Source organism: Theropithecus gelada, chromosome 9 (assembly GCF_003255815.1).
Source record: "Theropithecus gelada isolate Dixy chromosome 9, Tgel_1.0, whole genome shotgun sequence".
Classification (NCBI taxonomy): domain Eukaryota; kingdom Metazoa; phylum Chordata; class Mammalia; order Primates; family Cercopithecidae; genus Theropithecus; species Theropithecus gelada.
The window spans coordinates 74,452,890-74,477,343 of NC_037677.1; the positions used below are offsets into that span (position 1 = coordinate 74,452,890).

General features: G+C 39.2%; 1 protein-coding gene across 1 annotated transcript in view; it reads left to right on the forward strand.

Moving 5' to 3' along the window:
- Positions 1-24,378, forward strand: part of SLC16A9 (solute carrier family 16 member 9) — a 59,857-nt gene extending 35,479 nt beyond the window's left edge. The window contains exons 3-6 of the mRNA XM_025397119.1: positions 699-842; positions 9,622-9,717; positions 22,098-23,012; positions 23,748-24,378. Of these exons, the coding sequence (XP_025252904.1) occupies positions 699-842; positions 9,622-9,717; positions 22,098-23,012; positions 23,748-23,926 (1,334 nt within the window). The 3' untranslated portion in view covers positions 23,927-24,378. The remainder of the gene's footprint in view (positions 1-698; positions 843-9,621; positions 9,718-22,097; positions 23,013-23,747) is intronic.
- Positions 24,379-24,454: the final 76 nt, after the last annotated feature.

The window sequence follows — 24,454 nt, forward strand, 5'->3', positions numbered from 1 at the left end:
TTTTTTTTTTTTTTTTTTTTTTTTTGAGACGGAGTCTCACTTTGTCACCCAGGCTGGAGTGCAGTGGCCGGATCTCAGCTCACTGCAAGCTCCGCCTCCCGGGTTTACGCCATTCTCCTGCCTCAGCCTCCCGAGTAGCTGGGACTACAGGCGCCCGCCACCTCGCCTGGCTAGTTTTTTTTTGTATTTTTTTTATTAGAGACGGGGTTTCACCAGGTTAGCCAGGATGGTCTCGATCTCCTGACCTCGTGATCTGCCCGTCTCGGCCTCCCAAAGTGCTGGGATTACAGGCTTGAGCCACTGCACCCGCCCAATTTTTGTATTTTTAATAGAGATGGAGTTTCACCATGTTGGTCAGGCTGGTCTTGAACTCCTGACCTCAGGTGATCCTCAGACCTCGGCCTCCCAAAGTGCTGGGATTACAGGCATGAGCCACTGTGCCTGGCCCAACCTGTGTGATCTTATCCTTTAATTTCATTATCAAAAAGAATGAGACTAACAATAGTATCCACCTCCCAGGGCTGCAGTAAGATTAAAATGAGATGAGATTGTTCACGTGAGCTGCCTCATATAGTGTCTGCATAGCATAAATACTCAGTGCATGTTTATTGTTGTTGTTTTATGATGGAAAGAATCATTTTGAACTTATGACGGATGGATCATATGATAATAAGTGAAGGTTTCACTTCTTTTTTTAGGTCCTGTCTGCAGTCTCTGTGTCTCATCTTTTGGAGCAAGACCCGTCACAATCTTCAGTGGCTTCATGGTGGCTGGAGGCCTGATGTTGAGCAGTTTTGCTCCCAATATCTACTTTCTGTTTTTTTCCTATGGCATTGTTGTAGGTAAGGAACCTCGTGACTATGACTTTCCTAACCTTCAAGAGATACACATCGATTCACCAGTGCCAGGTTTATGATCCAGTTAATGTAAAGGAGTGAAAATGCTCACTAATAATTTACTTTCAATAACCACTTCTCCAAAAATTGTTGCTTTAGTAAAAAAAAAAACCTGCCCAGTGAATCAAAATGTTTGAGAGAACAAGCAATCCATACTCTATCTCCTTGCAAGGCACAGGGAAGTTTTTCATCTCAGCCCTTGTCTCTCTATAGCACATACAGGAAAAGTGAGAGGGGAACACAAAACTTGGATGTTATGGACATCTGTCACTTCTCACTAAATTATGAAGTGGAGCTTTTCCTATTGGGCAGTCAAGCATGATTCTTTGGAGCTGTTTGTGTTCACAAATCCTTGTCATGTCATTACACTAATTCTGTTCAGTGTTAAAAATCACCAGACTTGGTATTTCTAGAAGCTGTTGGTAGAGACTTAGAAAAAGATGGCCTCCAGCTTTCAAGTTTCTTCTTAATGCCTGAAAGGAGCTAATTTTGTTGACTACCAATATTCCTCTTTTCTGCCTGGAAATATTTCCCCAATAATAAATAATAGAAAATGTAGCAACTAATATTCTCTGAGTACTTATCGTATGCTAGGGACTGTGCTAAATGCTTTATATGATCTCATTTCCTCTTCACAAGAACCCATTTTACAGAGAAGGAAAGTGAAGCTCAGAGAAGTAAAAATATTACTAACTAAATTAACAAAGCTAGAAGACTTGGTCTGATACTTAGAGACACTCAGTCTGACACTCAGTAGTCCATCCATTTATATGGGATTTGGCTTACACTTTTGACTGCTGCTGCTGATGGTGGAGTTACAGGGCTTTCACTTGGCTTTCCTCACTATGATGGCGTTGTAGGGAATGATAACTCTTATTGCTTTGGCTAAGGGACCAAAGAACAGTGTAGGGAGTTCTACCAGCTGTTGCATATATGTGCTATAATTAAATATCAGGGACTGGGGAAAGGACCATTGGCTGAGCAGTTGGGGCATAATCCCATATATTACCTGCCCCATGTAAGCCCACTTTAAGGGGAAGCCATGCAGACTCTTCATGTCTCTGACAACAATGTTCAAAATGTATTTCACTTTCCTCAGTGTACAGTTACTTAAATAGATGGCCATAGTTCTCTTTGGGGAAAGACTCAGGTTATCATTCCATATATACAAACTTGTCATGATGTTTGTGGCAATGTCCCTCCTCCTAGAGTCCTGGCCTTTCCTTCAGTTAGTGGATTCTGGGTCAGAAAACAGGCTCAAGTCCGAGGATGTATATAACTCTGATTTGGCAATAGGTTCTGATTCTCAGTGACTAAGAGGAAACTGTCAGCTCATGGAGGGAGCACTGGACTTCAGGTCGGCAGACACAGGTTCTGTGAGTTTGAGCAAGCTCCTTCATCTCCATGAATGGCTGTACCCTCCCGCATCTGTGAAAGCAGCCTAAGAAACCTACCTCAGATGGGTCTTGTGAGGACTAAATGATGACAAGCAAGATAACAATAAAGAGTTGAGTTAGACTTCAATTAATAAAAATATCTCTCACCACGGTAATTATTGGGGACCTGTGAGTTACTGCTTGCTGGCAAATTATTAATATTTACCACCATCGTTGATTTCTTCACAGTTTTATTTCATCAGTAGGCTCATAGTATAGGGCTCATGGAATGTTTGTGGGATAAATAAATGAGATAATAATGAACACTGGCACTTTCATTCTGTTACCATTTGAAGTAGAGTATCAAATTCAAAAGAAAGTGACAGGAAATTATTACACAGTCTAACATCTTATTCCTGTATCATGAGCTCTTTAGAAAAATAAGAAGGGTTCAGTCTGATGGTAACATTTATAAGATGCAATTCTGTGCAGAATCATATCCTAAAGACTTTCATTTGTCTTTAATGAGCTAGATGGCCTCTTAAGCTAGACAGTGTGATCAAGGGAAAGATCAGACACTGACTAGCAGGCAGGCTCTGGGGTTGGACCATGTGGGTTAACCTTCTTTTATCCACTTGCCAGCTGTGTGACTGTAAACATGTTTTGTAACTACTGTTTTCTCATTTTTAAACTGAGCATAATAATAGCACCCATCTTATAAGAGTTTGTGGGCCGGGCGCGGTGGCTCAAGCCTGTAATCCCAGCACTTTGGGAGGCCGAGACGGGCGGATCACGAGGTCAGGAGATCGAGACCATCCTGGCTAGCACAGTGAAACCCCGTCTCTACTAAAAAATACAAAAAATTAGCCGGGCGAGGTGGCGGGCGCCTGTAGTCCCAGCTACACGGGAGGCTGAGGCAGGAGAATGGCGGGAACCCGGGAGGCGGAGCTTGCAGTGAGCTGAGATCCGGCCACTACACTCCAGCCCGGGCGACAGAGCAAGACTCCGTCTCAAAAAAAAAAAAAAAAAAAAAGAAAAAAAAAGAGTTTGTGAAGATGAGTGACATAATGCAATGAATGTTAGCTAGCATAAACCATTATCATTTGTTTTATGACCCTGAAAAATTATTCAGCCTCTCTGAGCTTCCATTTTTATTTTTTATAAAATGGCACTGATATGAGTTCATGGAGGTATTATGACTATTCATGAGATAATGTTTATTTTATTTTATTTTATTTTTATTTATTTATTTATTTTTGAGTATTCTTTTTTTCAAAAGAATACTAAAGTGTATTAAATGATATAATTCTGTTTTACCATTTAATTGATTTTTTCAAAACTAACAATTTGAAAACATGATGCTCTTTTGTTTAGGTTTTTGTAGCTCAAATGAAAACCTGTACCAACTTGTCAGATTGCAGGATTAATTGCAATGAGGAACCTGATACCATATCAGTATAGCTTTTGTACTCTGTTACAGTAAATTCATGTGTTTATTCTGTACTTTGTTTTTGTTGTTGTTTTTTTGAGATGGAGTCTCACTGCAACCTCCGCCTCAGGGGTTCAAGTGATTCTCCTGCCTCAGCCTCCCGAGGAAGCTGGGATTACAGGAGCATGCCACCACGCCTGACTCATTTTTGTATTTTTAGTAGAGATGGGTTTTGCTATGTTGGCCAGCCTGGTCTTAAGCTCCTGACCTCGGGTGATCCACAGTCTTGGGCTCCCAAAGTGCTGGGATTACAGGCATGAGCCACTGTACCCGGCCTCTGTTTATTCTGTACTTTAAATAGATCTTCATTCAAACCTGATTTTGTAGCATCATGCGTTGTCTATTTGAAAAACATTGGTTTGCTGAGTTATGCAAGAACTTAAAAATGTTAACACATTTCATTGTAACATCACTTTGGTTAATATTACCAACAAGTTCATTAGAAATCTTTATGGATTGGCAAGTGATTGTAAGCCACATGGCCAAATCTGGTAATTGAGGCTCCTGTTTTCTCAATAAAATTACTAAACCGGGGAAAAAGCAATACAGTGGGAGATGAAAATTAGGTGGGTAGGAGGTGGTGGTGCAGGAAATGTGCCTGTAATGATTTGCTCAAGCCTCTTTCTAATAATTTCTCTTTGCTTTTCTGAAAAGCAAACTCAAAATCAATTCCTTGTATTCTCTCTTCTTTAGAATATATTGTTATTTAGCTACCTGATTATGGTTTTCTTATTATTCCCTTCCTGATTTTTGGAAGAATTCCATTTTCTTCCCCCCCCGCCTCCTGCCACTGCCCTTTTTTGGTAATATCTGCGTAGTCCACTGAGAGTGGGGAGGGAAAAGAAACATGTTTGTAGACAGTCTGATTCTCTTACTGTAATTCTGCCAAATGAGATAAAGGGCATTTCCTGTATATTCGCTTTAGCAGAAATAGAGATTTACAAGCCCCCTCTTTCAAAATTGTTGTATAATTGAAGATAATCTTTAAGTGTCATGGATATACAGGTATAATAAGGTACTATGATTTTTTAATGTAGTCTGAGGCAGTATCTACATAATGCCATAATACTCAGGTGAAAATGAAAAAAGTATACCAATATAATGGATATTTTTTAGTACTCATGATAGTGTAGGGGCAGAAACTACATCTTTACATTTTTTTATGTCTCTTAATTTTTACAACTATCTTACAAGATTGTTTTACAAATAAAGAAACTAGGAATTCGAGTTTAAATGACTTTGCCAAAGCCACACAACCAATTGTCTAGTTGGAGGAATATTCTTGAAAATATGTAACTTATAGCACAGCACAATAAGTGCAGTGATGAAGCCAATGTATGTGCGTGTGCAGGGGAGACACGGTGGAGGCTTCATGCTTAATTTATGCTTGAGCTGAGTCTTGAAGAACAGGCAGGAAGTGGTTCAAGTGAATACGGTTGGAAGGGGAGTGGGGATGGTGTGAGGAGGACCTTTCGGTAGCCTAAGTACTCAGAGAAGCAAGATAGAATGGCTAAACAGCAGTCTTTTTATATACATTTGTTAAGGAATGCACAGATGGTGTGAGGAGTTGTAAATATGTCAAAGCATGGTGTGTAACAGAGGCCAGATGCTAACCATTTTATGTGGTCTTTATTGCAGTAGTATGACATGATGAGAACTGTATGACAACAGTTTAGAAGACAGATTGGTGGGAAAGGTACTGAAGGCTGAGACAGCTATTAGGAGGCCTTAGATGAGACAAAAAAAAAAAAAGATGAGGAGATGAACTGAGGCAGTGTTAGTGCAGAGAGAGACTGAGGTTGACAATTTAGGCCATGGGTGTGATAAAGAGCTTGATGTCTGGTTTGATGAGAGGACATGAGGGGAAAGAGGCCTCTGAAGTTGTGTCTCCAGTGTGTGAAATGGAAGGTAAAGTGTGGAAAAGAAATGTTGCAACATGTAAATATATTTAGTTTTTACCATTTAAAGAAAGGGAAACAACTATGCCTTACTAATACTGATGCTGTGAATTGTCAGTAGTACAAGTATTTAATTTTAAAATTGTTATACTTTTACTGGAGGTTGGTACACAGAATTTTTTCACTGGTAGGGGTCGGATCCAAACTGGTTGGAGGCCAAGGAATGCTTTAAGGCAGTGGTTTTCAAACTGTTTAATCTTGGGGCCCTTTATATTCTTTTATTTAAGATACCAAGAAACTTTTGATTATGAATATTATACTTAGATTTAGTCTTATTAAAATGTACTGTATTAAGAGATAAGACATTTACAAATCTTTATTTCGCTATTCATTTCAAGAGAAATCTAGTACATGTTAACATAAATATCATATTTATTGTGAAAAATAACTGTTTTCCAAACAAACAAAATTTGGTGAAAAGAGTGCCATTGTCTTACATGTTTGCAAATCTCTTTAATGTCTGGTTTCATAGAAGGCAGCTATATTCTCCTATCTACTTCTGTACTCAATATGTTACAATATGCTTCTTGATTGAAGTATATATGAAGAAAATCTGGTCTCACACACAAAGATGTAATTAGAAAAGGCAAGAGTGTTGAATAGCCTTTATAGGTAATTATAGATATTCCTCTACCGAAACTTGGTAAGTGATAGTTTCCTAAGGATTAATTGCAGTGATGAACCTGATACCGTATCAGTATACTTTTCATACTCTGTTATAGGAAATCCATTTGTATATTCCGTGCTTTGAATAGATCTTTACTCAAACCTAATTTTGTAGCTTCATGCATTGGCTATTTGAAAAATATTGATTTGCTGAGTTATGCAAGAACTTAAAAATGTTAACACATTTCATTGTAAAACATCACTTTGGTTAATATTACCAAAAAGCTCATCAGAAATCCTTATGAATTGGGAAGCTGTCAAATGCATGGTGACAGATACAAGTTTTCCAAAATTCTGTTTTTTTGTTTTTGTTTTTGTTTTTTGTTTTTTTTTGCTGGAAAACATGAATCTTATCATTGGTAACAATTACTGCCAGTTGTTTCCCAGCATTGGTTCATTTCCAAGAAAATATCGGCCAGACACCCAAGGTTAAATAACCGTAGTTTGTCTGTCAGACATTGTTTCAAATAAAACGATGTTCTATTTTAAAAGTGGTTATTTTAGCTAGCTAGAAAACAATCACGTAGTGCTTATCCTCGCAGCAATTATTGTAATTCAGGTGAAGCATTGAAAGCAAATGTGTTTGTTTTGACTGTGAGGGTGAGGTGGTGAAGCCTATAAAGTGTCAATTTTCTTAGGAATACCTTAGTTTGTGGTAGGCTTTTTGCAGTTTTACTCACCATCTCTTTTGCACCATCAGCATAAAGGTGAACATAGTGAAAAGAGCAGAGAACATCTCAGTATTATTATAAAAATAATTTTGACTTGACTAACTTCATGAAAGATCTTAGGGACTGTAGGTACACAGACTTCTCTTTAACAGCTGCTGGTTTAAGGTTGTCCTGATGCAGATTAAGAGAGGGAATCATGCCACCTTTTCTTTCTTCTTTTTTTTTTTTGAGACAGAGTCTCACTCTGTTGCCTAGGCTGGAGTGCAATGGCACGATCTCAGCTTGCTGCAACCTCTACCTCCAGGGTTCAAATGATTCTCTTGCCTCAGCCTCCTGAGTAGTTGAGACTACAGGTGTGTGCCATTGGGTGCCTGGCTAATTTTTTTGTATTTTTAGTAGAGATGGGGTTTTGCCATGTTGGCCAGGCTTGTCTCAAACTCCTGACCTCAAGTGATGCTCCCACCTCAGCCTCCCAAACTGCAGGGATTACAGGCATGAGCCACCGTGCCTGGCCTCAACTTTTGCTTTCTGACAAATTTAAAGTAAATGCATTTCAGATTTCTGGTACGTTAAAAAAAAGTGAAGTAATCTTATCTGAACCCTAAGACCTTCAAATCATTTTTAAAAATTCATTTTAGTATAAGATTTAAAGTTTAAAAGTTGCTGTTTAAAAGTTGACAAAAGTTTAAAAGTTGACAAAAAAGTCAACTTTTTTGGCATTGACACTTAGTAATCTGAAATGTCTTTTTTTTCATGTCTTCGATGCTTAACCTTTGACACAGCTCTGACAACGAAATCACAGAAAACATGAATGAATAATGCAAATGTAAATTTGCATTATTTATAATAAAGCCCCCTCCAAAGGCTTGCAGAAATAGTCTTAGTTAAGTTAAGGGTGACAATTTTTGGCTTCACAAAATTGATTGGTTAGAAACAGTTCTTATTTCATGTTCTGAAGTGTCCTCTGTGTAGTAATGACAACTATATAAATTAATCCAACTCATGCCTTAGATTTTGAAAGTATTTTTTCCCCATAAATGACATCAAAGGGCACTCTATTTTTAAAGGGTTATTTAAAGTCTAATTGTTTTAATCTTTCTCATTTCATTAATAAGACTCTGTATGAGGCCGGGCGCGGTGGCTCAAGCCTGTAATCCCAGCACTTTGGGAGGCCGAGACGGGCGGATCACAAGGTCAGGAGATCGAGACCATCCTGGCTAACATGGTGAAACCCCGTCTCTACTAAAAATACAAAAAACTAGCTGGGCGAGGTGGCGGGCGCCTGTAGTCCCAGCTACTCGGGAGGCTGAGGCAGGAGAATGGCGTAAACCCGGGAGGCGGAGCTTGCAGTGAGCTGAGATCTGGCCACTGCGCTCCAGCCTGGGCGACAGAGTGAGACTCCGTCTGAAAAAAAAAAAAAAAAAAAAAGACTCTGTGTGCAATCATGGATGATCATCTGAGTCGTAGGTTAAGTGCTGATTTCCTTAAATGTTTATGCAGTGTATTTGTTAAACTCGTATTCATTTAAATCATAGTCCAGGTAGCTATTTTAAGTAATGAAAATGACCTTAATAATTCACGTAATAGGCCATAGTTAAAATTCAGTTGTTAGATGTTAGACTATGGCTCTTCTGTTGTTTTAGAGTGATCCTCAAGAACAGATAATGTTGTGGAAGAAAGGCATAAAGTAAATAAGTGAGGGCCAAAGGAGAGTTATATGAAAAACAAAATGGGGTTGTCAGATTCTTAAAAGGGAAGAAAATATTAAGCTAACAAACAAGAGCCTTGGAGATTATCTGGAGATAAATATTACCCTTGTGATTCAGGAACAGAAATTTAGTTGTAACTTTTTTTGTTGTTAATTATAAAATAATTTCAAATTTACAGAAAAGTGGAGAATAGTATAGCAAACAACCATAGTTGTTAGTATTTTGTTGTATGTGCTTCTTTTTTTTGGTGAAAGTATTTTAAAGTAAAGACATTACTACATTTTACTTCTAAATAAGGTAATATGCACCTCTAAAAGATGAAGACTTACAGATATAAATTTCACTGTGGTGAGATGATATAGGAACCCCACAGGGCCTTCATATTGCAGACTGGGTTGTGCAGGCTAAACTCTAACAAAATAGCTTTGAGTGATCAAGTGTATTTTAAAAAGTTGTTTAGAGGACTTAGAAGAAGAAGAACACTGAGCTGGGGGCAAGGACTTGGAAAAGGCATAGATCTCTAAGGGGCAAACTTGATCAAATTTGCTGTTTTGTATGTGAATTTAGCCATTTTCTCTCTCTCTCTCCATAATGTCTTAATTTACATTGGCATTATTCATTCATGCTTTAGACATTGGATGCTTTTTTACTTGACCCTGATCTAGGGTGTGGGGTGAAAAAAGAGGCTGCCCAATGGTGTCTATTGGGGCTACACACATGGAAGGAATCTAGGAGTCTGTAACAGTTTTAGCCAGCGAATAATGGAATGCCCTATTGGACATACTTGTTTTTCCTTTTTTCTCTTGCATTGTTGTAATGCAGTGTCTTAATTTATGCAATGTCTTCTCATGCTTAGGTCTTGGATGTGGTTTATTATACACTGCAACAGTGACTATTACGTGCCAGTATTTTGACGATCGCCGAGGCCTAGCGCTTGGCCTGATTTCAACAGGTAAATTTTCAAATTGAGTACAGTATTGTCACCATTCAGTATGCTAAACAAAGTAAAAAGTTACCAAGCACAGACATGTTTAACCAATCATTACCCAGCTACCAATCAGGTAGCAAAATAATTTCTTTACTTCTAGAAGGAAAGTTTATTTTACACCGTAAATATGGCAGTGACTTTCTTTTTTCTTTTTTCTTTTTTTACATTATGAATTTTTATGTCTTATATGGGATGTTTTCTAAAATATATAGCTCTTCTAAAATTGTAAACTGATATTTAGTATAACATTAATAAATTTTTACATGGACACCTATGATTGTCAAAGCACTTTTAGAAACCTAAATTTAAATGACCATAAAACTTGAAAACTAGTCTTTATGATATTTTTTAAAAAGCTATTTTTTCATCCATTGTATTTGCTTCCTGAAAGTCCAGACTAAACCATCTCATTATTTGTTATTTATTATTATTATATTTTAAGTTCCGGGATACATGTGCAAGAACGTGCAGGTTTGTTACATAGGTATACATGTGCCATGGTGGTTTGCTGCACCCATCAACCCATGATCTACATTAGGTATTTCTCCTAATGCTATCCCTCCCCTAGCCCCCACCCCCAACAGGCCCAGTGTGTGATGTTCTCCTCCCCATGCCCATATGCTTTCATTGTTCAACTCCCACTTACCACCGAGAACATGTGGTGTTTGGTTTTCTGTTCTGTGTTAGTTTGCTGAGAATGATGGTTTCTAGCTTCACTCATGTCCCTGTAAAGGACATGAACTCATTCTTTTTTATGGCTGCATAGTATTCCGTGGAGTATATGTGTCATATTTTCTTTCTTTTTTTTTTTTTTTGTTGAGATGGAGTTTCACTTTTGTTGCCCAGGCTGGAGTGCAATGGCACGATCTTGGCTCACTGCAACCTCCGCCTTCCAGGTTCAAGCAATTCCCCTGTCTCAGCCTCCTGAGTAGCTGTAATTATAGGCATGTGCTACCATGCCTGGCTAATTTTTTATATTTTTAGTAGAGACGGGGTTTCTTCCTGTTGGTCAGGCTGATCTCGAACTCCGAATTTTAGGTGATCTGCCCTCCTTGGCCTCCCAAAGTGCTGGGATTACAGGCGTGAGCCACCACGCCCGCCCTATACATGCCACGTTTTCTTTATCCAGTCTAACATTGATGGACATTTGGGTTGGTTCCAAGTCTTTGCTACTGTGAATAGTGCTGCAATAAACATACATGTGCATGTGTCGTTATAGCAGAATGATTTATAATCCTTTGGGTATATACCCAGTCATGGGATTGCTGGGTCAAATGGTATTTCTAGTTCTAGATCCTTGAGGAATCGCCACACTGTCTTCCACAATGATTGAAGTGTAAAAGCATTCCTATTTCTCCACATCCTCTCCAGCACCTGTTCTTTCCTGACTTTTTAATGATTGCCATTCTAACTGGCATGAGATGGTATCTCATTGTGGTTTTGATTTGCATTTCTCTAATGACCAGTGATGATGAGTTTTTTTTTTTTCATGTTTGTTGGCTGCATAAATGTCTTCTTTTTTTCTTTTCTTTTCTTTTTTCTTTTTCTTTTTCTTTTTCTTTTTTTTTGAGATGGAGTTTCGCTCTTTTGTCCAGGCTGGAGTGAAGTGGCACAATCTCGGCTCACTGCAACCTCCACCTTCCAGTTTCAAGTGATTCTCCTGCCTTAGCCTCCCGAGTAGCTGGGATTATAAGTGCCCACCACCACGCCCAGCTAAGTTTTGTATTTTTAATAGAGACAGGGTTTCACCACATTGGCCATGGTGGTCTCAAACTCCTGACTTTGTGATCTGCCTGCCTCAGGCTCCTAAAGTGCTGGGATTACAGGCATAAGCCACTGTGCCTGGCCAGATGTCTTCTGTTGAAGAGTGTCTGTGCATATCCTTTTCCACTTTTTGATGGGGTTGTTTTTTTTTCTTGTAAATTTGTTTATGTTCCTTGTAGATTCTGGATATTAGTCCTTTGTCAGATAGATAGATTGCAAAAATTTTCCCCCATTCTGTAGTTCGCTGGTTCACTCTGATGATAGTTTCTTTTGCTGTGCAAAAGCTCTTTACTTTAATTAGATCCCATTTGTCTATTTTGGCTTTTGTTGCCCTTGCTGTTGGTGTTTTAGTGATGAAGTCTTTGCCCATGCCTATGTCCTGAATGGTATTGCCTAGGTTTCCTTCTAGAGTTTTTATGGTTTTAGGTCTAACATTTAAGTCTTTAATCCATCTTGAGTTAATTTTTGTATAAGGTGTTAAGAAGGGGTTCAGTTTCAGTTTCCTGCATATGGCTAGCCTGTTTTCCCAACACCACTTGTTAAGTAGGGAATCCTTTCCCCATTTCTTGTTTTTGTCAGGTTTGTCAAAGATCAGATGGTTGTATATGTGTGGTGTTATTTCTGAGGCCCCTGTTCTGTTCCATTGGTCTGTATCTCTGTTTTGGTACCAGTACCATGCTGTTTTGGTTACTGTAGCTGTGTAGTGTGGTTTGAAGTCAGGTAGTGTGAAGCCTTCAGCTTTGTTCCTTTTGCTTAGAATTGTCTTGGCTATATGGGCTCTTTTTTGGTTCTATATGAAATTTAAAGTAGTTTTTTCCAATTCTATGAAGCAAGTCAATGGTAGCTTGATGGGAATAGCATGGAATCTATAAATTACCTTGGGCAGTATGGCCATTTTCACGATATTGATTCTTCCTATGCATCAGCATGGAAAGTTTTTTCATTTGTTTGTGTCCTCTCTTATTTCCTTGAGCAGTGGTTTATAGTTCTCCTTGAAGAGGTCCTTCACATCCCTTGTAAATTGCATTTCTAAGTATTTTATTCTCTATGTATCAATTGTGAGTGGGAGTTCACTCATGATTTGGCTCTCTATTATTGGTGTATAGGAATGCTTGTGATTTTTGCACATTGATTTCGTATCCTGAGACTTTGCTGAAGTTGCTTATCAGCTTAAGGAGATTTTGGGCTGAGACAATGGGGTTTTCTAAATATACAATCATGTCATCTGCAAACAGAGGTAATTTGATTTCCTCTTTTCCTATTTGAATACACTTTATTTCTGTCTCTTGCCTGATTGCCTTGGCCAGAACTTCCAATACTATAATGAATAGAAGTGGTGAGAGAGGGTATCTTTGTCTTGTGCTGGTTTTCAAAGGGAATGCTTCCAGCTTTTGCCCATTCAGTATAATATTGACTGTGGGTTTGTCATATTTTGAGATATGTTCCATCAATACCTAATTTATTGAGACTTTTTAGCATGAAGGGGTGTTGAATTTTATCCAAGGCCTTTTCTGCATCTACTGAGATAATCATTTGGTTTTTGTCATTGGTTCTGTTTATGTGATGGATTATGTTTATCGATTTGCGTATGTTGAACCAGCCTTGCATCCTAGGGATGAAGCCAACTTGATTGTGGTGGATAAGCTTTTTAATGTGCTGCTGGACTTGGTTTGCCAGTATTTTATTGAGGAAATTTGCATCAATGTTCATCAGGGTTATTGGCCTGAAATTTTCTTTTTTTGTTGTGTCTCTGCCAGGTTTTGGTATCAGGATGATGCTGGCCTCATAAAATGAGTTAGGGAGGAGTCCCTGTTTTTCTATTGTTTGGAATAGTTTTAGAAGAAATGCTGCCAGCTCCTCTTTGTACCTCTGTTAGAATTTGGCTGTGAATCTGCCTGATCATGGGCATTTTTTTGGTTGGTAGGCTATTAATTACTGCCTCAATTTCAGAGCTTGTTATTGATGTATTCAGGAATTCGACTTCTTCCTGGCTTAGTCTTGGGAGGGTGTATGTGTCCAGGAATTTATCCATTTATTCTAGATTTTCTAGTTTACTTGTGTAGAGGTATTTATAGTATTCTCTGATGGGATTTGTATTTCTGTGGGATCAGTGGTGATCTCCCCTTTATCATTTTTTATTGTGTCTATTTGATTCTATTCTCTTTTCTTATTTATTAGTCTGGTTAGCGGTCTATCTATTTTGTTAATCTTTTCAAAAAACCAGCTCCTGGATTCACTGATTTTTTCTTGAAGGATTTTCCTTGTCTCTATCTCCTTCAGTTCTGCTCTGATCTTAGTTGTTTCTTGTCTTATGCTAGCTTTTGAATTTGTTTGCTCTTGCTTCTCTAGTTCTTTAAATTGAGTTGTTAGGGTGTCGATTTTAGATATTTCCATTTTCTCCTGTAGGCATTTAGTGCTATAAATTTCCCTCTAAACACTGCTTTAGCTGTGTCCCAGAGATTCTGGTTCATTGTGTCTTTGTTCTCTTTGGTTTCAAAGAACTTTTATTTCTGCCTTAATTTTGTTATTTACCCAGTAGTCATTCAGAAGCAGGTTGTTCAGTTTCCATGTAGTTGTGCAGTTTTCAGTGAGTTTCTTAATTCTGGTTCTAATTTGATTGCCTGTGGTCCGAGAGACTGTTTGTTATGATTTCTGTTCTTTTTCATTTGCTGAGGAGTGTTTTACTTCCAATTATGTGATCTGTTTCAGAATAAGTGCTATGTGATGCTGAGAAGAATGTATATTCTGTTGATTTGGGGTGTAGAGTTCTGTAGATGTCTATTAGGTCTGCTTGGTCCAGAGCTGAGTTTAAGTCCTGAATATCCTTGTTAATTTTCTGTCTCATTGATCTGTCCAGTGTTGACAGCGGGATATTAAAACCTCCCACTATTATTGTGTGGGAGTCTAAGTCTCCTTGTAGGTCTCTAAGAACTTGCTTTATGAATATGGGTGCTCCTGTATTAGGTGCATGTATATTTAGGATTGTTAGCTGTTCTTGTTGCATCAATCCCTTTACCATTATATAGTGCCCTTCTTTGTCTTTTTTGATCTTGTTTCTTTCAAATTTGTTTTATCGGAGAATAGGATTGCAACCCCTGCTTTTTTTTTCTTTCCATTTGCTTGGTAAATCTTCCTCCATCCCTTTATTTTGAGCCTACGTGCGTTTTTGCACATGAGATGGGTCTCCTGAGTATAGCACACCGATGGGTCTTGACTCTTTATGCAATTTGCCAGTCTGTGTCTTTTAATTGGGGCATTTAGCCCATTTACATTTAGGGTTAATATTGTTATGTGTAAATTTGATCCTGTCATTATGATGCTAGTTGGTTATTTTGCCCATTAGTTGATGCAGTTTCTTCATAGTGTTGATGGTCTTTACATTTTGGTATGTTTTTGCAGTGGCTGGTACCTGTTTTTCCTTTCCATATTTAGTGCTTGCTTCAGGAGCTCTTGTAAGGCAGGACTGGTGGAGACAGAATCTCAGCATTTGCTTGTCTGTAAAGAATTTTATTTCTCCTTCACTTATGAAGCTTAGTTTGGCTGGATATAAAATTCTGGGATGAAAATTCTTTTCTTTAAGAATGTTGAATATTGGTCCCCATTCTCTTCTGGCTTGTAAGGTCTCTGCAGAGAGATCCGCTTTTAGTCCAATGGGCTTCCCTTTGTGGGTAACCTGACCTTTCTCTCTGGCTGCCCTTAATATTTTTTCTTTCATTTCAACCTTGGTGAATCTTATAACTATGTGTCTTAGGGTTGCCCTTCTCAAGGAGTATCTTTGTGTTGTTCTCTGTATTTCCTGAATTTGAATGTCGGCCTGTCTTGCTAGGTTGGGGACATTCTCCTTGATAATATCCTGAAGTGTATTTTCCAAGTTGGTTCCATTCTCCCCATCACTTTCAGGTGTACCAGTCAAAAGCAGGTTTGGTCTTTTCACATAGTCCCATATTTCTTGGAGGCTTTGTTCCTTTTTATTCTTTTTTCTCCAATCTTGTCTTCACACTTTATTTCATTAAGTTGATCTTCAATCTCTGATATCCTTTCTTCCACTTGATCGATTTGGCTATTGATACTTGTGTATACTTCATGGAGTTCTCATGCTGTGTTTTTCAGCTTCATCAGGTCATTTATGTTCTTCTCTAAACTGTTAGCAATTCCTCTAACCTTTTTTTAAGCTCCTTAGCTTCCTTGCATTGGGTTAAAAAATGCTCCTTTAGCTTGGAGGAGTTTGTTATTACCCACCTTCTGTAGCCTACTTCTGTCAATTCATCAAACTCATTCTTCATCAGTTTTGTTCCTTTGCTGGCAAAGAGTTGTGATCCTTTGGAGGAAAAGAGGCAGTCTTGTTTTTGGAATTTTCAGCCTTTTAGTGCTGGTTTTTCCTCATCTTCATGGATTTGTTTACCTTTGGTCTTTGCTGTTGGTGACCTTTGGATGGAGTTTTTGCGTGGTCATCCTTTTTGTTTTTTTGTTTTTTTGTTTTTGGTTTTTTTTTTTTGAGACGGAGTCTCGCTCTGTCGCCCAGGCTGGAGTGCAGTGGCCGGATCTCAGCTCACTGCAAGCTCCGCCTCCCGGGTTCACGCCATTCTCCGGCCTCAGCCTCCCAAGTAGCTGGGACTATAGGCGCCCGCCACCTCGCTCGGCTAGTTTTTTGTATTTCTTAATAGAGATGGGGTTTCACCGTGTTAGCCAGGATGGTCTCGATCTCCTGACCTTGTGATCCGCCCGTCTCGGCCTCCCAAAGTGCTGAGATTACAGGCTTGAGCCACCGCGCCCGGCCCAGTCATCCTTTTTGTTGATGTTGATGCTATCACTTTCTTTTTGTTAGTTTTCCTTCTATCAGTCAGGCCCCTCTTCTGCAGTTCCGCTGGAGTTTGCTGAGGGTCTACTTCAGACCCTGTTTGCCTGGGTATCACCAGCAGAGGCTGGAGAACAGCAAAAATTACTGCCTGCTCCTTCTTCTGGAAGCTTTGTCGCATAGGGGCACCTGCCAGATGTCAGCTGGAGCTCTGTTGTATGAGGTGTCTGTCTACCCCTGCTGGGAGATGTTTCCCAGTCAGGAGGCATAGGGGTCAGGGACCCACATGAGAAGGCAGTCTGTCGCTTACCAGAGCTTAAGCGCTGTGCTGGGAGATCCGCTGCTCTCTTTAGAGCTGGCAGGCAGGAACGTTTAAGTTTGCTGAAGCTGCACTCATAGCCGCCCCTTCCCCCACATGCTCTGTCCCAGGGAGATGGGAGTTTTATCTATAATCCCTTGCCTGGGGCTGCTGCCTTTCTTTCAGAGACATCCTGCCCAGAGAGAAGGAATCTAGAGAGCAGGAGTGGCTTTCAAAAGTCTCTAAGATATCTAATTTGGGGGCATTCAATGTCCAACATAACATATGAAGAGAAAGCTTATGGGCCCAGTAAATTGAGAGTCACGTGCTGATGAAGACTTTGCTAAAAGAAAAAGCAAGCGCTTCTAGAAAGCACTTTATCCCTGAAAAAGGTAGGAGAAAAGGAAGGAAAATGAACATCCCTAAGGCCACTGTCAGAAAGACTGATGCTGATCATGTCTCCACCTCCTTGTAGTGTGGAACTTACAATTTTTCTAAAGTACTGGTTTCTAAAGTACTCAATACCTCTCACTGGCCTATGTGCATATGCAAATGACAGGCTGTTTACTCTTGTTATTCCTTTGGTAATCAAGAGATGATCATTGAGGGGGGAAATATAAAATACAATTTTTAAATATAAAAGCATTCTGGACATATAAAAGTGGTATTTCAGTTTTCAGATGAATTTTTTAAAGTTATGTACAGTTCTTATCAAAATGTATGTGGCCAACATTTCCTGAGTTTTTTAGGACATAGAGTTGCCAAGTTATCAAAAGTTGTAAATTTACATATGCTTCTTGCTGGTAGGTGGGTGACCCTGGAAGGTCAGGCTTTTAGCTAGGCTGAAGAACGTCGGTAGTTATTCTGGCAACAGGATCCAAACTAATATTTTGTTCCTGAGGCCAACCGAGTGGCAACAAAGTGATTCGTGGTTGAATTGAATCCAGCTGGATATTTCTCCAGCGTATTTTAAGAAGCACTGCCTGGTGAGAAGTGTGAATTGTGGTCTAGGCGGAGACAAGGCCAGAGTCAGAGGATATGGCTAAGGCAGTGATGGGAGAAAGGATGCAGACACAGAAGATGGGGAATCCAGAGTAGTTGGATTGCAGTTTGCAGAACCTGTGAGGATCTTCTACAAGTGTAGGAAGGACTGTGAGAGTAGGTATGGCAGCTTCAGGGATAGTGGGTCTCAGCTGTACTATATTTTCTGTAGAGGCAGCATGACGTCGAGTTAGAAGCACGACCTGGATCCATACTGTCTAGTTTTGAATGCTCCTTCTGTCACTCACTAGCTATCTGGTGTTAGACAAGTTACTTAACTGTTCTGTGCCTCCGTTTCGGAACTGTAAACTGGGGATAATAGTATGTTGATGAAAAGAGTCAAATTCTTTAAAATATTTGAATTTTCATTAGTAACAAGTGGCCCGTGACACAGTCCCACGAGATTCTGTCTCAGGTGGTCAGGCTAAACTTCATTTTATACATTTTAGGGAGACATAAGACATCGATCAATACATGTAAGTTGTACATTGGCTTGGTCTAGAAAGGCAGGACAACTGGAAACAGGGGTGTCCAGGTTGTAGGTGGATTCAGGAATTTTTTAATTGGCAGTAAATTGAAAGGATTAAGTTATTGTCTAAAGATCCTGATTCAATACAAGGGAATGTCTGGGTTAAGACATGGGGTTATGGAGACCAAGAGTCCCATTATGCAGATAGAATCAATAGAAGGGAGTATTTCTTATCAGACTTAAAGAGTCTGTTCTTTCAATCTTAAGGTGCCTGTTTTAATGTTAATACTGGTCAGCTGTGTCTGAATTCCAAAGAGGGGAGAGTAAAATGAGACATGTTTAGCCCCCATCCCTCTGACCTTATCATGGCCTGAACTAGTTTTTCAGGTTTACTTCGGAATATCCTTGGCCAAGGGGAGGGTCCATCAGCTGGCTGGGTGGCTTAGAATTTTATTTTTGATTTACAGATAGTACCCATCACATTGGGTTTTCGGACATATGAAAGGGATGTATGTGTAAGGCACATGACAAGAGCTCTCAAGTGTTAGAAGTGATAATTCTGATCTAGGTTTCCCTAATGTCCAAATTTATTTGTTTTGAAGGTGTTGGGAATTGCATGCTGTGACAGATGATCTCGCTTTTCACTCAGTCTTGAGAGGAGGGCACAGGGGCCTGGTCCATAGCACACTAAATAAAAAATGAAGCAACTATGGACAGTCAAGATTGAAAGGAGTTTTCAGTTTCAACTCACAGGGAGCTAGGTGAAGGGAAATTAGGGAGAAGTATGAACCCACCTTCAGTCAAAGATATGATAAACAAAACAAAAGTCACAGTAGAGTTTTTTAAAAATTAAAAAGAAACCCCACATCCAAACACTTGAAATATTGTGATCTAGTTGAAAGAAAGGAATGTGGGCATGAAATAAAGGTTTGGGGGAAGCGATCTTCCTTCATAGTGAATGGGAGTTGGTCCAGAAATGCCCATGGGCCAAATCTGGCCTACTGCTGGTTTGTGTATGATTAACAAGCTACGATTGCTTTTTACCTTTTTAAATGTTGAAAAAAATCAAAAGAAGAATATTCATAATATGTGAAAACTAGGTGCAATTTCCATTTCAGTGTTCATAAATAAAATTTTATTATAACACAGCCATACTTGTTTTTTTATGGATTGTCCCTGGCTGGTTTCATGCTTCAAGGGCAGAGTTGAGTGTTTGGGACAGAGATTGTACACCCTCTATGCCTTAAATATTTACTCTCTGATCCTTTCCAGAAGTTATTGACCCCTGGTATTAATGGGTTAAAGCATGGCTGTATTTCTCACTGCTTCGTGTTCCCTGAACACCATTTAATATTTTCTCTCTTTGTAATAATGTATAACATGCATGGAAGCATAATTAGTTTTATTTCACTTAACCCTTTGCAATGATTATATTAAAATTAGGATGTTCTTTTTGAAGACTAAAAATTACAGTTTTAGCTATTACATGCAGGGCTTAATACCTAGGTAATGGGTTGATAGGTGCAGCAAACCACCATGGCACACGTTTACCTATGTAACAAACCTGCACATCCTGCACATGTATCCTGGAACTTAAAATTTAAAAAAAAAAATCACAGTTTTGCAGTTTGCAAAATTCCACCAGGAAACTCTAAATTACTCTTCAATACCCTGGGGGGAAAAATCCTGCATCTTTTTAAACCACAGACATGTTCTTGGGGGATGAAGGCTGAGGAAACTAGCCTCCAATGTGTAATTTGATTTTCCCCACTCTCTCCTATCTTATGTGTTCAATAAATATCTGTTGAATTGATTTTCATCATGTTGACAGATAAACTTGGTTGGCAAGAATAGGAAAGTTGTTTGTTTATTTGTTCTATGTGAAAATATAGAACTTTCAAAACACCTAGAGCAGTTTTAAGTATCTAATGATGTGGCACTTTGTTAGAATCTGTACAAAGAAATGTTAGGCAAAAATCACAAATTTATAGTTAATGGGTACTAATGCAGCCAGCAATACATGAGGTCACCCTGCTGTTTTTAATTCTGTCAGTGTGTTTTCTGTAGCATTTTAAAGTTTTACAGTATATGCCACATTTAATGAGAGAAAGAAAGGATTACATTTTTCTACTGTTACTACTTCTCAGTAGTTAGCAAAGAGATACTCTCTTAGCAGTCTATTTTAGCTGCCGTTACATTAACATGAGACATTAATATTTGCAAAGTTTTTTTTTTCCTTTGGGAATGAAGGGGTTAACTTTAAAAAATGTTAAGAAGGGACAACTGAGGTCCCAAAGAAAATATTTTCTTACAACTCTAAGGCAGAGCCATTTGGCTATTTTTTTTTTTTTTTCTTTTTTTGAGATGGAGTCTTGCTCTGTCGCCCGGGCTGGAGTGCAGTGGCCGGATCTCAGCTCACTGCAAGCTCCGCCTCCCGGGTTTACGCCATTCTCCTGCCTCAGCCTCCTGAGTAGCTGGGACTACAGGCGCCTGCCACCTCGCCCGGCTAGTTTTTTGTATTTTTTAGTAGAGACGGGGTTTCACTGTGTTAGCCAGGATGGTCTCGATCTCCTGACCTCGTGATCCGCCCGTCTCGGCCTCCCAAAGTGCTGGGATTACAGGCTTGAGCCACCGCGCCCGGCCCATTTGGCTATTTAGAAGAATTGTTTTATAAGATGGGTTTTTATAGCAATCATATCCATGCAATCAGTGATGCCTCTGAGCTTGGTCCTATTGGCATCTTCATGAGGTTATAATGTAATTTAATATTGACCATCTTAAACACATGATCAACTTTTTCAGACTATTTTTTCCTGATTTTTCACATGACATTTCCCAACGACATTTAAATTTTAAAATGCTCTGTTTTTAAAGATTGAAATCAGAAACAGATGAGAACAGTACCAATTGATTAGGCTACCATAACTTGGCAACACTGTGTGTTTAGTGTGATCAGTGCTAAAAATGTGAATTATTCACAGTGTTACACAGATGTATAAACCAGCATACTTTGTAATTTAAATACCCTAAAAATTATACTTTTCTCATAATTGTATTAATGCATGAAAAGTGTGAATCACTCATTCTGGTGATTCAGCAATGGATTTGAACTATCAAGCCATTTTAAATATCCTTAAACTACAATATACTGTTTTTAAAAAGTAAAATATGAAAATTTACTTTTCTGGAATAAATATGTAGAATGAAGCCTGACACATAATAAGTGCAAAGAAAGTAGTTTCATGATGATACTTTGTTTTGGGGTTTTTTTGTTTGTTTGTTTGAGACGGAGTCTTGCTCTGTCACGAGGCTGGAGTGCAGTGGCGCAATCATGGCTCACGGCAACCTCTACCTCCTGGGTTCAAGTGATTCTCCTGCCTCAGCCTCCTGAGTAGCTGGGACTACAGGCGTGCGGCAACACGCCCAGCTAATTTTTGTGTTTTTAGTAGAGACGGGGTTTCACCATGTTGGCCAGGATGGTCTCGAACTCCGGACCTCGTGATCCACCCGCCTTGGCCTCCCAAAGTGCTGGGATTACAGGCCTGAGCCACCGCGCCCAGCCAATGATACTTGTTAAGAATATGGGCTATTGGGGTCAAACTGACTGAGTGTGAATCCTATTTATGTTCTTTACAGATTTTTGATCCATGGCAAATTTCTCAACCATTCCAGCCCTAGGTCACTTTATCTCTAGATTGGAAATAATAATAGGACCTACTCAACGGGATCAGTAAAAGCATTAAACATGATTGTGCAATGTGAAGTGCTTAACAGTGTCTGAGCTGCAACTTCTAATTCTTAAATGTTCTATCAGTATTGCTATATTATTATTATTGTTATCTTCTATCTTTACTATGATTTTAATATAAAGTTACATATAAATGCCAGTGTAAAAAATAAATTGAATTGTGATACTACAAATTCTAATCCTGAGAGCCTGAGATTACGAGGTTGAACAGTTCCCGTTCCCTTTTTAGGTTCAAGCGTTGGCCTTTTCATATATGCTGCTCTGCAGAGGATGCTGGTTGAGTTCTATGGACTGGATGGATGCTTGCTGATTGTGGGTGCTTTAGCTTTAAATATATTAGCCTGTGGCAGTCTGATGAGACCCCTCCAATCTTCTGATTGTCCTTTGCCTAAAAAAATAGCTCCAGAAGATCTACCAGATAAATACTGCATTTACAATGAAAAAGGAAAGAATCTGGAAGAAAACATAAACATTCTTGACAAGAGCTACAGTAGTGAGGAGAAATGCAGGAGCGTGTTAGCCAATGGTGACTGGAAACAAGAGAGCCTACTTCTTAAAAACCCCACAGTGACACACACAAAAGAGCCTGAAACGTACAAAAAGAAAGTTGCAGAACAGACATATTTTTGCAAACAGCTTGCCAAAAGGAAGTGGCAGTTATATAAAAACTACTGTGGAGAAACTGTGGCTCTTTTTAAAAACAAAGTATTTTCAGCCCTTTTCATTGCTATCTTACTCTTTGACATCGGAGGGTTTCCACCTTCATTACTTATGGAAGATGTAGCAAGAAGTTCAAATGTGAAAGAAGAAGAGTTTATTATGCCACTTATTTCCATTATAGGCATTATGACAGCAGTTGGTAAACTGCTTTTAGGGATACTGGCTGACTTCAAGTGGATTAATACCTTGTATCTTTATGTTGCTACCTTAATCATCATGGGCCTGGCCTTGTGTGCAATTCCATTTGCCAAAAGCTATGTCACACTGGCGTTGCTTTCTGCGATTCTAGGGTTTTTTACTGGTAATTGGTCCATCTTTCCATATGTGACCACAAAGACTGTGGGAATTGAAAAATTAGCCCATGCCTATGGGATATTAATGTTTTTTGCTGGACTTGGAAATAGCCTTGGACCACCCATCGTTGGTAAGATATTTATCTTAAAGTCGTCCCATTTTACTGTTCTTCCCTGTCATATCTCCAGATATAGAAATCCAGATTGTAATAGTAGCACAAATTTGTACAAAATAAATCTGCATGGAACAGCTCATGGTAATGATTTATTCAAGACTGCTTTGATGTAATTGAGAAAGCCAGTATGTATGCTCTGGGATTTGTATTCACTCTACATTTGGGAGAAACTCAAAGTGCCTGCTTATTCTTTTTTTTTGAGACGGAGTTTCACTCTGTTGCCCAGGCTGGAGTGCAGTGGCGCAATCTCAGCTCACTGCAAGCTCTGCCTTCTAGGTTCACACGATTCTCCTGCCTCAGCCTCTGGAGTAGCTGGGACTGCAGGCACCTGCCACCATGCCTGGCTAATTTTTTGTTTTTGTTTTTGTTTGTGTGTGTTTTTTTTAGTAGAGATGCGGTTTCACCATGTTAGGCAGGATGGTCTTGATCTCCTGATCTCGTGATCCACCTGCCTTGGCCTCCCAAAGTGCTGGGATCACAGGCATGAGCCATTGCGCCCAGCCTGCCTGCTTATTCTTATCCAAATATTTGAGAGATTCTCTTCTTCTAACTCCCAGTAAACCACGTTGGAAGTAGTAGAGTAATATATATCATAATTATAACTATATCTAAAACTGATGAAATTAGGGTGTGGGCTGGATATTCGTACTATTTCCATGAAACTTACTTTTTTTCTTACTGTCTTTTCAGGTTGGTTTTATGACTGGACCCAGACCTATGACATTGCATTTTATTTTAGTGGCTTCTGCGTCCTGCTGGGAGGTTTTATTCTGCTGCTGGCAGCCTTGCCTTCTTGGAATACATGCAACAAGCAACTCCCCAAGCCAGCTCCAACAACTTTCTTGTACAAAGTTGCCTCTAATGTTTAGAGGAATATTGGAAGACACTATTTTTGCTATTTTATGCCATATAGCAATGATATTTTAACAGATTCTTAAGCAAATTTTCTAGAGTCAAGATTATTTTCTTATAGCAAAATTTCACAATGGATGACTCCGAGTGAATTATTATTGTTTTTTACATATCCTTTTTTTTATGTAGTGTATGCGTAGCCTCTATCTCATGTATTTTTTTTCTCTTTCTCCTCCCCGCACCATCAATGGGACTATTCTGTTTTACTGTTATTCACTAGTTCTTAACATTGTAAAAAGTTTGACCAGCCTCACAAGGCTTTCTCTGTGTAAAGAAGTATAATTTCTCTGCCGACTCCATTTATTCCACTGCAAGGCACCTAGAGAGACCACTCCTATTTTAAAAGTGATGCAAGCAGCATGATAAGATATGTGTGAAGCCCACTAGGGAATAAATCATTCTCTTCTCTTTTTTTTTTTTTGAGACGGAGTCTCGCCCTGTCGCCCAGGCTGGAGTGCAGTGGCCGGATCTCAGCTCACTGCAAG